The 13,002-nt window shown below is 40.8% G+C and overlaps 12 protein-coding genes across 12 annotated transcripts; 7 read left to right on the plus strand and 5 right to left on the minus strand.

Moving 5' to 3' along the window:
- Positions 1-74: 74 nt before the first annotated feature.
- Positions 75-2,462, plus strand: EROM_080670 (hypothetical protein; the record flags this gene model as incomplete). Its single annotated transcript, XM_009266708.1, has 1 exon — positions 75-2,462. One exon carries the CDS (start codon positions 75-77, stop codon positions 2,460-2,462), a length of 2,388 nt encoding a protein of 795 aa, XP_009264983.1.
- A 71-nt stretch (positions 2,463-2,533) lies between these two features.
- Positions 2,534-3,595, minus strand: EROM_080680 (hypothetical protein; the record flags this gene model as incomplete). The annotated part of the gene is made up of 1 exon (XM_009266709.1): positions 2,534-3,595. One exon carries the CDS (start codon positions 3,593-3,595, stop codon positions 2,534-2,536), a length of 1,062 nt encoding a protein of 353 aa, XP_009264984.1.
- Positions 3,596-3,793: 198 nt separating this feature from the next.
- Positions 3,794-4,387, plus strand: EROM_080690 (Rab5-like GTPase; the record flags this gene model as incomplete). Its single annotated transcript, XM_009266710.1, has 1 exon — positions 3,794-4,387. The coding sequence occupies one exon, from the start codon at positions 3,794-3,796 to the stop codon at positions 4,385-4,387; it is 594 nt and encodes a 197-aa protein (XP_009264985.1).
- A 13-nt stretch (positions 4,388-4,400) lies between these two features.
- On the minus strand, positions 4,401-5,120 carry EROM_080700 (MRP-like ATP binding protein; the record flags this gene model as incomplete). The annotated part of the gene is made up of 1 exon (XM_009266711.1): positions 4,401-5,120. One exon carries the CDS (start codon positions 5,118-5,120, stop codon positions 4,401-4,403), a length of 720 nt encoding a protein of 239 aa, XP_009264986.1.
- A 27-nt stretch (positions 5,121-5,147) lies between these two features.
- Positions 5,148-5,756, minus strand: EROM_080710 (hypothetical protein; the record flags this gene model as incomplete). The annotated part of the gene is made up of 1 exon (XM_009266712.1): positions 5,148-5,756. One exon carries the CDS (start codon positions 5,754-5,756, stop codon positions 5,148-5,150), a length of 609 nt encoding a protein of 202 aa, XP_009264987.1.
- Positions 5,749-8,055, minus strand: EROM_080720 (Rad1-like DNA repair protein; the record flags this gene model as incomplete). Its single annotated transcript, XM_009266713.1, has 1 exon — positions 5,749-8,055. The coding sequence occupies one exon, from the start codon at positions 8,053-8,055 to the stop codon at positions 5,749-5,751; it is 2,307 nt and encodes a 768-aa protein (XP_009264988.1).
- On the plus strand, positions 8,054-8,368 carry EROM_080730 (DNA-directed RNA polymerase II fourth largest subunit; the record flags this gene model as incomplete). The annotated part of the gene is made up of 1 exon (XM_009266714.1): positions 8,054-8,368. The coding sequence occupies one exon, from the start codon at positions 8,054-8,056 to the stop codon at positions 8,366-8,368; it is 315 nt and encodes a 104-aa protein (XP_009264989.1).
- An 89-nt stretch (positions 8,369-8,457) lies between these two features.
- Positions 8,458-9,348, plus strand: EROM_080740 (8-oxoguanine DNA glycosylase; the record flags this gene model as incomplete). The annotated part of the gene is made up of 1 exon (XM_009266715.1): positions 8,458-9,348. The coding sequence occupies one exon, from the start codon at positions 8,458-8,460 to the stop codon at positions 9,346-9,348; it is 891 nt and encodes a 296-aa protein (XP_009264990.1).
- A 43-nt stretch (positions 9,349-9,391) lies between these two features.
- EROM_080750 (hypothetical protein) lies at positions 9,392-10,207 on the plus strand (the record flags this gene model as incomplete). Its single annotated transcript, XM_009266716.1, has 1 exon — positions 9,392-10,207. The coding sequence occupies one exon, from the start codon at positions 9,392-9,394 to the stop codon at positions 10,205-10,207; it is 816 nt and encodes a 271-aa protein (XP_009264991.1).
- Positions 10,208-10,270: 63 nt separating this feature from the next.
- EROM_080760 (hypothetical protein) lies at positions 10,271-11,083 on the plus strand (the record flags this gene model as incomplete). Its single annotated transcript, XM_009266717.1, has 1 exon — positions 10,271-11,083. The coding sequence occupies one exon, from the start codon at positions 10,271-10,273 to the stop codon at positions 11,081-11,083; it is 813 nt and encodes a 270-aa protein (XP_009264992.1).
- Positions 11,084-11,153: 70 nt separating this feature from the next.
- Positions 11,154-11,567, minus strand: EROM_080770 (signal recognition particle Srp19; the record flags this gene model as incomplete). Its single annotated transcript, XM_009266718.1, has 1 exon — positions 11,154-11,567. The coding sequence occupies one exon, from the start codon at positions 11,565-11,567 to the stop codon at positions 11,154-11,156; it is 414 nt and encodes a 137-aa protein (XP_009264993.1).
- Positions 11,568-11,690: 123 nt separating this feature from the next.
- Positions 11,691-12,998, plus strand: EROM_080780 (hypothetical protein; the record flags this gene model as incomplete). Its single annotated transcript, XM_009266719.1, has 1 exon — positions 11,691-12,998. One exon carries the CDS (start codon positions 11,691-11,693, stop codon positions 12,996-12,998), a length of 1,308 nt encoding a protein of 435 aa, XP_009264994.1.
- Between the last annotated feature and the right edge of the window lie 4 nt (positions 12,999-13,002).

Genomic DNA, 13,002 nt, shown 5'->3' on the forward strand with positions numbered 1-13,002 from the left:
TTTATAGACTGAGTTGTTCTCCACCACTGATGCAAAAATACCTCTGGAGGGCCACCCTAGGGAATCTTGAGTGAATGGAGCCAATTAGACTACCACTGAGGCGACACAAGATCGAAGGTGGGGGAGAGTGTAATAAAGAGGTGGAAAGGATAGACCTGAGGAGGTTTGTAAGTATGTTCATCAATCAGACGCTAAGGGAGATGAAGGAAGCACTAGGGAAATTCTACTCGATCTCAGAGACAGTGTGTAGAAGAGAACTGAGCGTGTTTTTCAAGCAGAAGGCTGCAGATTTCGAGTGTCTATTCCTATTCATAAGCGGGATAGAATGTTTAAAAGAGGTCAGCTCGAATAGACACAGAATCAGAAAGATCAAGGGAGTGGACACAGAATATGTGTTGATTGCAGATAGACTTGCACATCTATTTGAGTCTTTCAAGTCTATGATTATACCCAAGAGTGATATCCTTACATCCCTTCAGACGATTTATAATCCTGGATATCTCCTCCCAAAGCTTACGGGAGACTGTGCCAAGCATGAAGTAACAAGTTTTGAGGAGATCAATAGGATCACCAGGATGTATCTGGATAAGGAGGACCTATCTATGTATAATAGCATTGCAATCGAGCAGGGGATAGCCATTTTGTCATCCAAGTTTTTTTCATTTAGCCTTGCCTTGTGTGGGGAAATATCAAGGCCAGAGTGGAAGCTGATAAATGTCAAGGGAGGCAACGAGGTCTTCAGTAGGCATTTGCTGTTTGCCATGCCTCACAGAATAGATAAGATCTCGAGGTTTCTGCGGATTTACGAAGCGCATACTAAGGCAAGGGAGATATTCCTGATGGTAAAGAAGTCTTCCAATCATATAGAGATGAATATACAAGGCCACTACAGAAGATTTGAAGTATCCTTCCATGTGTTCAGGATGAGTGTGAATGTGGAGCGCTGCGACATCAATGGAAAGATGTTTATAGAAAACGATGTGCTTCCTTCTGGAGAGGATGTGGTACAGTCGTTTGAAGACAAGGTTTCCAAGTATCTTTGCAAGGATGGGAGAAATGCTTCCTTTACCTTCAAAAGAGGGTTTACAGCCTTTGATGGAGAGGAGAGCCGATACTTTAAAAGCTTTGTGGAATTGGATGTGTTTCTAGGGAAGAAGGAGGAAAGCTCTCGGTTCTACAGATTCTTTGAGGAAAGGTTTCCCTGTTATAGAAATCATAGGAAAGGGATATTTGGGGACAGAAATGTTTTTATTATGCGAGACGGGCTTTTTGTATGTATCCGACTGGTAAGACTTGGAGAAAGCCACATGGAGGTTAGGGTATTTGTTGGATGCTATGACCTTGTGGATTTTCTAAGCTATACAGAAGTTAGTATGGAAGTAAAAGATAATGGGGAGATTGTAGGGATTATAAATGAGAAAGAGAAGAAGCAACCGAGTCTCAAGATAGAGTGCCTACATGAATACTTTGAGAGAAACATGGATCTTTTACTTCTTTCCTATAGATTTCTTTCTGTGGTCAATGGAAGGATTAGTATTGAAGGGAGGGTGTTGTTGAGCCACAGAACTAGAAATGAGGAGATTGATATTTCTGTAGAAAAGAAAGAAGGAGGGGTTTTTATTGCAACCTCCCGATTTGGAGAAAGGATGGCATCTTCAGAAGGTATTTATAACTGTGTCGCCTTTGCCTTGCTTTTGATGGATATCCTCACGTATTCAAAAGGCTTTAGTCTGGTGAATGTCATTTCGATGGATCTTTACAAAGGAGTATCATTGAGGATTTCTGGGCTTCTTGTTACTCTTCGGATGAATTCTGAGGGGCATCTTGAATCAAGTCCATTGGGAGTAAGTTATATATTGAAAAACTGCTCTGTTTTGGGCATTATGGATCTTCTATGCTGCTTTCACGGGCTTTTTTCCAATGGGCTTATACCCACAACCTCCACCACGACAAGCCTGGTGTTTGTATTCAGACATCTATTTAAAGGATCTGTAAAGATGAAAATGATTGATAGAACTAAATACACCCTCTCTCTAAGTGGAGGAAGAATAAAAGATGCACTTGGAGGATTTGGGCCAGAAATACTAACCTCAGACACTGTTTTCCTTCGCAAGTTATCTGGATTCTACTTCAAGGAGAGGATTAATATGATAACTGATGTAGCCAAGAAAAGTTACAGTGTAACTATCAATGAAAATGAAGTGAGTGTTTCAACACCTTGTGGAGATTTCAAGATTTCCATTGAAGGCGGGAGGTACATATTTCGAATCTGCTCTATTAACATGGCAGAACCAAGCGATGAGTTCACACAGACCATAAGTAAATACTTCGGAGAGATCATGAGTATAGAAAAGTATATTTCTGACTCTATGAGGTTTCTAAACAGCATAGACGAACTCATCAAGCTATTTGATAGTATTAGAACAAAGAGAAAAAGCAATTACAATGGCCAGATTTATTAAACACCCTATCTAGAAGATGCTCTGTTCATCCCTGGTTACAGACATGATCTATGATATCTAAACTTATTTATTTACACCTCTTCAATGCTGTTGACAGCCAGAGTATCAAATGTATTTCTCCTGCAGAATAGAATATAAAAAATCGAGCCAATGAACGAAAATATAAGGACAACAGCCAGTGGGAGAGCAACAAGAACCATCTGGGGGCCGACACCAAGGACAAGGCACACCGTTAGGAGTGTTACTAGCATGCTGATATGGGCAGTGAGAACCCTTTTCCATCCAAGGACCTCCTCATTTTCATCTTCTGATGCCGTTTCAAGGAGTGCAAAGAAGTCGTTCTGTGTTCTATCTATTTCAAACAGAAAGTCATCATCGGCATCCAGCGTGTTTCTTCTGAAATACTCTCTAACCTCCGGCTGCATCAGAAAGTCGTCATCCGAAGCAAAGTAGTTGGCACTGTATAGCACGCTTCTTTCAGGAGGAATTGCCTTTGGTATGCTTATTATACCTTTTTGGATCTTTTCTATTATCTCTCTTGGGTTCTCCTCGACACTATTTATCTTTAAGGATCTATCGTTCGCATCAAGACTATCCCTTGACTTATGACATCTCTTGCCATCTTCAGACGCCTCTTCTATCTTATGCCTGAACACCTGGGAAAATGCCTTTTTTGTAACCTTTCCTTCTACTTTGGTTTCAATGAAGAAATACTCAATCAATGCCCTATCAACTTCTTGCGGTGGTATTTTGTAATAATACACTTGCCCCAGTATGTACATGTTATTAAGGGGATTACGAACCTTCATTCTATGCAGTAGTCTTCTATCCGACTCGAACCTGAACAATATCCTATTCAACTCGGATGCGGCATAGTAGAAGTTGTATATAATGCTTTGGTCATCAGGGTCTGGCGTTGTGACCCTTGCAAGTATGAAGTCCTTATTCTTTGACCGACAATCCAGCACTATTGCCTTGAATTCCTCTAAAGTAAATGTCTCGACCGTGTTTGCATCCAATACATCCAGCTCGTCGCCCTCTCCATATGCCAAGTTATTTGGACCTCCAACTATTCTGATCTTAGACGGTATTCCCTTAGATCTTTCATACAGATCTGGTGTCTCTTTTGCCATCCGGCTTGAACTTGTTTGTAAACAAATAAAAATAATATTTGCCCGATATCACTAAATTAAAAACAAGGTGTGACCTTCGCTTACGATCCATGCTCTTGTTCCGGGGATTGTCCTCACTTGTGACTTGAGATACCGTAAGCCTTTTATTTGCTGATCTGAAACAGTTGGTAATAAAAGAACCTTTGCGATAAACAAAAAATGCCTGCATTCAAAGAGAACATGAAAACCTATACATTCAAGGTAGTGGTTCTGGGGTACTACTCTGTGGGCAAAAGCAGTTTGGTGCTTAAATACGTCAAGGGGGAATTCAACCCCAATGAGGAAAGTACGATAGGTGCATCCTTTCTAACAAAGACCATATTCACCCAGGAAGGAAGTATTAAATTTGAAATATGGGACACAGCGGGACAAGAGAGATACAATAGCCTGATTCCCATGTATTACCGTGGTGCACAGGTGGCCTTGATAGCATACGATATAACTTCTATGGAAAGTTTTGAGACTGCAAAAAGATGGGTCGAGGAGCTTAGCTTTGAGAAGCCGAAGGAGTTCATTAAGGTTTTGATTGGGAACAAGTCTGATCTAGAAAGTGACAGAAAGGTGGAGTATCAGAAAGGGAAAGAATATGCAGATAGCCAGAATCTGTTGTTTTTTGAATCAAGTGCAAAGACAGGTAAGAACATAGCTGAGATATTCAATGCAATTGCAGAAAGAGTCCCTAAAGAAGAGGCTAAGAAGAAGACAAAAGGATTCAGACTAAAAGACGATTATATAAAATACCTTTGCTGCTGACATTTATTGGCCTTTAAACATTCATTATTTCAAGAATAGACCTTTTGAATCTTATATAGGCATCTGCCGATTCACACTTTTCTGTAAATCCACCCTCATCTAGCGCCTCGCATAGCAAAGGGTCTACAGGCAATCTACATACAAAAGGAATGCCCATTTCTTTTGCAAGTCTTTCTCCTCCCTTGGACCCAAATATGTTGGTGAAGCTTCCACAGCATTCACAACAATATCCACTCATGTTCTCAATCAATCCGAGAATCTCGATACCATTCGAAGTACAGAAATCAATTGCTCTGGAAGAATCCTCAAGAGATATATTCTGAGGGGTGGTAACAATCAGAGTACTAATATCCTTCCCGATTAGAAATCCATGCTCCTCAGATATCCCGGGCGGCATGTCAATAACCACATTGCTAAATCCGTCAATAGATTCGTAAAACATTGACAGGACGGACATTTTTTTTGGACCTCTCCATATCACTGAATCATCATCTTTCATAAGTAGTGCCATTGAAAGTATATATAAGCTCTCAGTCACTTTTGCCGGGATCAATCCCTTTTCTCCCTTGAAGATGTTTTCTCTAATCCCAAACCCACTAGTTATGCTTGGTCCACATAAGTCAAAGTCTAGAAGCAGTGTCTTTCTTCTTTCAGACATCATTGTACTAAGCATTATGGAGATAGAGCTCTTCCCGACTCCTCCCTTGCCACTCATAACAGCTATCATTACCATTTCAGGGGTTATCCGTACACCGCTCCATCATTTGTGTTCTTCAGATTCATTTTCAGTATCCAATGCCAAACTCTCCACAAAGACCTTTTCCTTCTTTCGTGTCCTAGGCAACTTCCTTGTCTTCGATGCAGGAAGCAATATCGAAGATGGCTTCCCGGTGTTGTGAGCACCAGGACATGCAGAATCACAGAACCTGACCTTCTTTCGGTGCCTCTTAGTTACAGGCTTTGGAAATTCATTACTTCCGACAAACACAAGAGTAACATATCTATATCCAGAGTTCTTGATGGTGTTCCTTTCAATAATTTTTTTAGTTCCAATCCTCTTCTTTTCTATCTTGCCATTGAAATCCTTCTCACCTGATGTCTTTCTTCCGTTTTTTATTTGATATCCAATCGATGCTTTTCTCTTTTCACTAGAGCCATCCACAACCTGTACCAAACCATTCTCCCATGGCTTTCCACCTTTTAGAAACTCGAACTTCAGTTCAGCCTCATTCTCAGAAGATCCTCCCATTCCCCTTTTGCTTAGTATGTCGTCTCGAAGCTTGATGTTGTTCAGCAATGAATATTCCTTGTTTAAGAGATACATCTCTATCTCCCTCTTAGAAGGACTTCCTATGAATATCTCATCCATCGATTCCTTCCCCCACTTCCTCATTTGTTTTATTCCCCTTTCCCGTCTCCTGCCTGAAGAAGCTGTGGATAAGAGTGGAATTCTCTTTCCCCAGAACCAGCTCAAGACGCTCCATTGTGCAAAACACAAGGTCTTTCAGGTTTTTGAAATATCTTCTGACCTTCAGAATATTAAACTGCGTTATCCCAGGAATACTAAGTAATATCTCACGGAGCACAGGATCCATCTTAGATCCTTCGGAAATACTTGGCACTTCCTCCTTCTTCTGTAAGTCTCTTATCACCTTTGCAGAAAACAGCCTCGATTCAGACCAGATGATCCGAAGCGTTCCGAAATTAAATAGAAGCAAGGCAAGCTTCGCTGCAATACTATTTTTAAACGTGTCCTGGTCGTAGCGGTAATGATCAGATAAACACGGCCGTCCATCGAATTCAAGAAGGAGAATAGGACTTGGGTACCTATGACACATCATACTGGCTTGTAAGTAGAGTCTGCCTGTGCCCAAAGATGATGTGAAATCGGGAATGGATTTTCTTTCGATACAGATTGTAGGACTTATCAAGTAGTCCCCAATCGCCAGAGTAGAAACGCATATCTTATTTCCTGCCTTGAACAGAAAGAAAGGAAGCTCGGCTCTCAGCTCTCTTGAATCAATAACAACTCCATAGGCATTATCCAGAGGTTCGTTTTCTTCCAAGTCAATCACCTCCTCTACATCATCCAATCGCAGAGGAAGCCTTGTTTTCTCTTCTATAAGCTTTTCAAAGGATGCCTTTTCTCTTCTTATCTCGCTTAAGTATCTTTGCTCCTCCAGGGACTCAGAATGCATCAAGAAAAATACCTTAACAGAATGCATTGTTCCATATCTTTCTATCTTCCTAACACTGCCTTGCCCGGATTCTACAAAGATCACATTCTCATAGTTCTTTTCATAATACTTGAACTCATAATGGGTCATAATCTTTATTGGCCCGTCCTGCTTCTCAGGATACTCTTCAGAGGCAAGTCCAAATACAACAAGAGTCCTTGACACCATATTCCTCACTACACGGTTGGAAACTAAGACTATGCACAAAGTTTTCCCTACCTCCTCCAGGATTTCCACCAGTTTCTTGATCTTTGGATTCAAAGCATAGAAGGCTCTTAACCTGGCATTACAGAGCCCAGCTAGATATTCCAACTCGTCTTTATCAGCTCTAGCCTTCTTCTCTTTTCTCTCTCCTTCAACTAGATATTCAGTCTTCTCAATCGCCTCCCAAAAGTATTCTCTTGCCTCATCCACTAACACATGAGAGATCGGTAGATTGATCCATGTGCTATCCTTTCCTAATTCCATTTGTTTCTTTACAATCTCCTTGGTGTATTCATAAAATGTTCCTGGATCACAGGAGAACAATAGAAAAACCAAACCTCGTATATCATATAGATCCTCCATTATCCTATTGTTCGTAATATTCATCTGCTTGAATATTTTGCGAACACTTCCGAATATGATGGTTTCTGCATCCACCTCTTCCCTCACAGATCCTTTGAACACCATTCTCAAGAGATTGCTGATTATTTCTAAAAGAACCACTTGGAGTTGGCTCCTCCTTTCCGACATCTTGAACTTAATCTCAACAACATCTGTGTCCCTCTTCAAGGACTTCTCCACCAGGAAATGGAAGCGTGGAAAGAAAATGGCCTTTACCAACTTCAAGCTCTTCATTTTCCTGTCTAGCGGAGAGAACCCAAGAGAGAGAGGGACAGGCGATTCCGAAAACCCTTTTATAACTCCCAATTTGTTCCTGGACCTGAAAAGATGGGCAATAAATGCTTCTGATGATGTCTCAGTGATACTCTCAACATTATTGACAAGGATTGAGTCTACCTTCTCAACATCAATCGTCCCATCGATCATATCTGCAAGAAATACGCGGTTGCTTGCAAAGAACACACCTCCACGGAGATATCTCTCTCTCCTTTTTGTTCTATGCAGAGACCTTACATCCTGAAGGAAAGGAGACTCCATTTTTAGAAGTAGAGACTCATCCTCATTGCTAAAGTTCACCAGAAGTACAAGACTATTCCTACAAAGATATTGCTTTATTGTCTCGCGAATGATTCCTTGGATGTTCAGGCCACCCCCCATCACAAGGAGACAGCTCTGGCCCCTGCACTCTCTCAAAGCTTCCTCCTCGTATTCCAGAAGCATTTTGGGATTGGGAGATGGAACGCTGAAGAGGGAGATATTTTCAAGCCCTAAACCAATGGATACCGGCCAGTGTGATGAAGACACAAAGGATTCGCATCCAGTCATGCTGTCGGAGGCAAGGTATTTGCTCGAAGGACAAAAAGAAAGATTTAGAGCAGATTTTAGATCGAATGCATCGAAGATATTTAGGTCAACATTAGGATACCTGGATGAATTCTGCAGAATCAAAGATAAGTCTGTTGCCGAGGATCTCCGCACAACCTTTTCTGGGTTAGGCTTCAGTGAGCTTGAAATAGCCTTGCTTGGGTCCTTGTTTCCTCAGTCTGTTGAGGAAGCCAAGACCCTTATTCCATCTCTGGCCTCAAAGAGTGATGATGCCATTGGACAGGCTGTAGAGAAGATACAACAGCTGACCTGATGAGGCTTTAGAGATGAAGGCATGCCATTATTAAACCTTTGAGCTTTGGATTACTAACATGTCTAAATCCTCAAGCACTTAGCCAGCCCATGAAAGATGAAGGCTGGGAGCCTCTTTGCACTGAGGAGACAGTTGATTTGGAAAAGACCCTACATAGTGGACAAGTGTTTTCATTCAGACAGACAGACGAGAAGGAGTATACTGGAGTTCTTGGGACATGCCTTGTAAGCTTTCTTCAGGATGGGAATAGAGTTCTCTACAAAGTACTGAATGGAGATAAAACTTCAAAGGAAATTGAGCTTGAGATCACCAGTTTCTTTACATTGGATGTCAAGCTTTGTCCTCTCCTTCGAAGGTGGAGACTTGACCCTAATAATCTCTTGGTTGGACTGAGAGCTCTCAGATATAACTTGATTCCGACGATTTTTTCATTCATCTGCTCTTCGAACAATAATATTGCCAGAATAACTCGAATGGTTGGATTTCTTTACTCAAAAGGAGAGTTTATCATGAAGTACAAGAATGCTGACTTTTACCACTTTCCAGATCTGGAAAAGCTCGTAGATATTGAGGAGGAGTTGAAGTCCAATGGATTTGGATATAGATCTTCGTACATATGCAATGCAGCAAAGTATCTCCTGAAGAATCGACTGGACCACCAGCAAGCATCTAGAATCAGAGAGATGATGGTTTCTATCAAAGGAATCGGATATAAGATAGCAGACTGCATTCTATTGATAGGAACCGGGAATCTAGATGTTGTCCCAGTTGACACACATATTTTTAAGCATTCCAAGAAGATGTTTGGAATCAATGAAAAAGTGCTTTCTCAGAAGACATATGGCATTATACAGGACTTATACAGAAAGAGGTTTGGAGAATATGCAGGCATTGCACAGCTTTATATATTTAAAGGAATGATTGACCTAAGGAAAAAAAGTAAGAAGGAAAAGCCAAGCAGCCTTGAAGCATGCTGCTGAGTGGCACCGATACTGAATGAAAAGAAGGTGTGGAATCCCCTTGATGAAATGGGATGTGGATAAAGAGGATGATGTTAATGAGCCTCGAGAGGAAGTGAAAAGGGTCAAGAAGGCTATTGAGGGTATGGATGTCAAGGCTGTGAGGCCTGGAAAAGTTTCATTGAATGCAGAGGAAAACGGGGTCAGGGGCCAAGATCTAAACTTCAGGAGGCAAGTGAAAAGGAGGGTCAATGACTACAAGTACAAAGCCTTTTACAACATTGGGAAAACAAAGCGACCATATGTATTCACACGTAACAGTGTGGTGATGATGATAGAAGAAGAACTAGGGGTAGAGATTCTTGTCAAGGGAAGCTATAAGCCGGAGGAATTGAATGGAGACACGGACGATGAGGATGCACTGGTATATGAGATTTCTGCAGAAACACCTGAAATTCTTCAAGAAGCTATGGCTGGACTTCCATCGGCAATCAATGCAATACCTCCATTTCCATGGAACTCATCTAGTATCATTGGAAGATACATCTACAGAAATGGTGCCAGGCATCGTTTGCACAGGGTCATCATAGACAACGAATTAGCTGAGAAGAAAATAAATGAGATCCGTAAAGATATAGAGACCACTAGTGTTGATAAGTCTGTAGAGATTAGTATTCGAGGAAGATTTTCTGGTTATATAGAGCCGTGCTTTGGGGAAGAGTCAAATGGGCCCACATATATCCAAATAGTAGCAAAGACTAAGAGGGAAATAAAAGAAGCAAAGAATATGTGTGTTAAGATTATCGACAAGCACAGAGAAGATTTCAGAAATGACTGCTCAACCTCTTTACAGACCGACGAGTCCAGGAAAATGATTTGATATTTAGATTGGAATTCTGAAACAATATTACTATAAAGGTAGTTTGTTTATGGGACTAGTCCAATGGAGAATGATGTGCTAGAGATGGTTCTGAAGGGCTGTTCTAGAGTTGTATTTGATAGCGATAGAGGAGGTCTACCTTCATCCAGCCTTGATACAGAAACGGTGGAAGTTTTTACTTTAGAGAAATTCAAAGACCTGATCGTTTCTCACATAAAGGAAGGAAAGGATTTCATAATTGCTGAAGTGACCACAAGGGATCCCTTGACGGAGTCTGTTTTCAGAAGCTACTACTCTGCAATTGAATTGAATAGGATTCTTTTCTGTGTTGAAGGTAATAACAATCCTTTATACAGAGTAACTGCCAGGAACCCAATAAACAACCTTAGGATCACTGGAAAGGTTTTTTATTACAAAATAACATGGAGGACTTTGTCTGATGTAGTGAAGTCAAGGGAGTGCGCTTGCGATAATGAAATGCTGATCAAAGCAAACTATTTTGCCAATGATGAGGACCTTCTTTTTGACCCATCTATTAGAGGATATTTTGCTAAGAACCTTATTGAGGAAGGATACTTTGTGCATAGGCTTGAACAAATGGAAAGTTCGATGGTGATTTCCGAAGATCTGCTAGAGAATTATCGCGACGATAAGTTCGGTCTTAAGATTATACTTTATACAAACATAGGGACAATACTAGTTATCTTTGGCATGTGTATACTTCTTGGGTCTAAAGAGGCATTTATTGTTGCAATGGCACCTCTCTCGATGACCCTCCTCTTCTCAATTCTCTTCCTAATCCTCTATGTCTTACTTTTTGAGGCACCTGACGGCTTTTCATCGATATTCAACTTTAGAAAAAGTAGACTTAGTTGAGGCCTATTAATTAAATCCATATTGATCAACACGAAGCTTCTCCAAGTACATAGATTTGATACCAGTGCATTTATTTTTTCTTTTTTACTTTCTTCTTCCTGACAAGATTAAGCTTATTTTCAACATACACACCGTTTTGGACGACCCCTTGCACAACCTTTCCACTAGATTGCTTTTCCTTCGGGAGATCTTTGTTTCCTTTTGAGTTGGACCTCATCTCTGCAATTGTTTGGCTCACCCCTTCAATAACAAGCACCTTTCCATACTCCTTCTTTATCCGGAACCTTCCACCATTGAAGAAGTCATTTGGATGCCTCTTTGATGCCTCGTCAACATGCTCGATCTCAAGCTTTTCCAAAGCATTCTTGATCTCGTGATACCTTGGCCTTTGGACACAGATCTCCTTCTTGTATTTTCTTCCTTCAGAAAGTGACCTTCTTGAGTCCATGTGTATGGGATACAAGCAGAAGTACTTGGTCTCCATCAAGGGGAGATTTTCCAGAAAAATATATTACGTCTTTGCCTCTGCCACTTTCATTGCATCTCCAACTCTACACATTATCTGGCCTTCATTCATCCCATAAATCTACTTTGTTTATACCCTTTAATGTTGTTGAAGTCATTGGAACCTTTCTTTGGAATACCATCAGCACCAAATACGATAATATACAACACCTTCTGGCTTGCAGCTTTGACATTTCTTAATATTTTCTACATAAATGAACACCATGTTAAGATTGCAAGACATATCACAAAAAAGATAAAAAACATCTTTATTCAGGCTCTTGCCCTATGCTTTCTGAACAGCATTCCAAAGATAATTCTGATGGTTAATCTATATAGAACCTCCTCCATACAGGTGTTTGCATCGGCCATTTCGGGCACCACACAGATTTCAATGGCAATATCGCTTGCCCTTGTATTGATACTTGCCAAGACAAACTGCTTCGTTCATCACATAAGCTTCTACAAGGACATTCTCTTTCTCGAAGCCTCACACCTGTTGTTGTTGATCATGTTTACAAATACAACAGACACTCTGACTGCCCCTCTTATGGCCCTGGGCGTGTTTTCCACATTTCTGTTCAACACCTTCTCTCTTCCTCAATACATTTCACAAGCGTCAAATAATGACGGCCAAGAGATCATTTCCTCAGAAACCCAGCCTCCGTCAACATCTCTTGTACTGTATCCCCTTAGATTTGTATTCAACCTAGTCTTCCTAGATCCATCTCATCTGTTTCCATCGTCTTCAAAAAAGACACCGTACACCGTAGCGCTTTCTCCGATAATCAACTTTCTAATTGGAGCATTATACTTTCGAATGAGGATGGGACGTTTTGAGCTTCTTCTTTCCCTTATGTGTTCTTTTCTTGTGGGTCTACTTCTATACATGATGGTAAGAAAGAGGATTCTCTCCACAATCTCATGTCTGTACAGCCTGGCTGCATCCATACTCTTCTTCTCAATAATAATGGAGAGTTTTATAAACTTGGCGACGCATGTGAGTAGTGCAACTGGGCTAGGTATTCAGTTTCTTTCAGGAACATTTCTGTCATTGCAGTGTAACCTGATGGAGATCGTAACCTGTCTTAATTATAATGGAGGCGAGATGCTTGTCATATCATCCTGTTCCATCCTCTACACACATATGTACAACATCCTTCTCTTTTTCCCTGTCACCAAGCTACTTTTAGGGAAAACCGGGGCCTATGCACAATCCCATAATATTTCGAATGCTCCTTTTGTATACTTCTCGTATGTATTCATACTTGCAGAAATCAAGGTCATCTTTGTGAATTATCTTCTTAGACATCACAAGTTGACAAAGGACCTTGGGTATACGCTCATAGCAATATACGTGTTATTCATAACTGGATTCGCCATAGAAGGCAAGAGTCATCTTTGTAAATAAACGT

This window comes from Encephalitozoon romaleae, chromosome VIII (assembly GCF_000280035.1).
Source record: "Encephalitozoon romaleae SJ-2008 chromosome VIII, complete sequence".
Taxonomy (NCBI): Eukaryota; Fungi; Microsporidia; family Unikaryonidae; genus Encephalitozoon; species Encephalitozoon romaleae.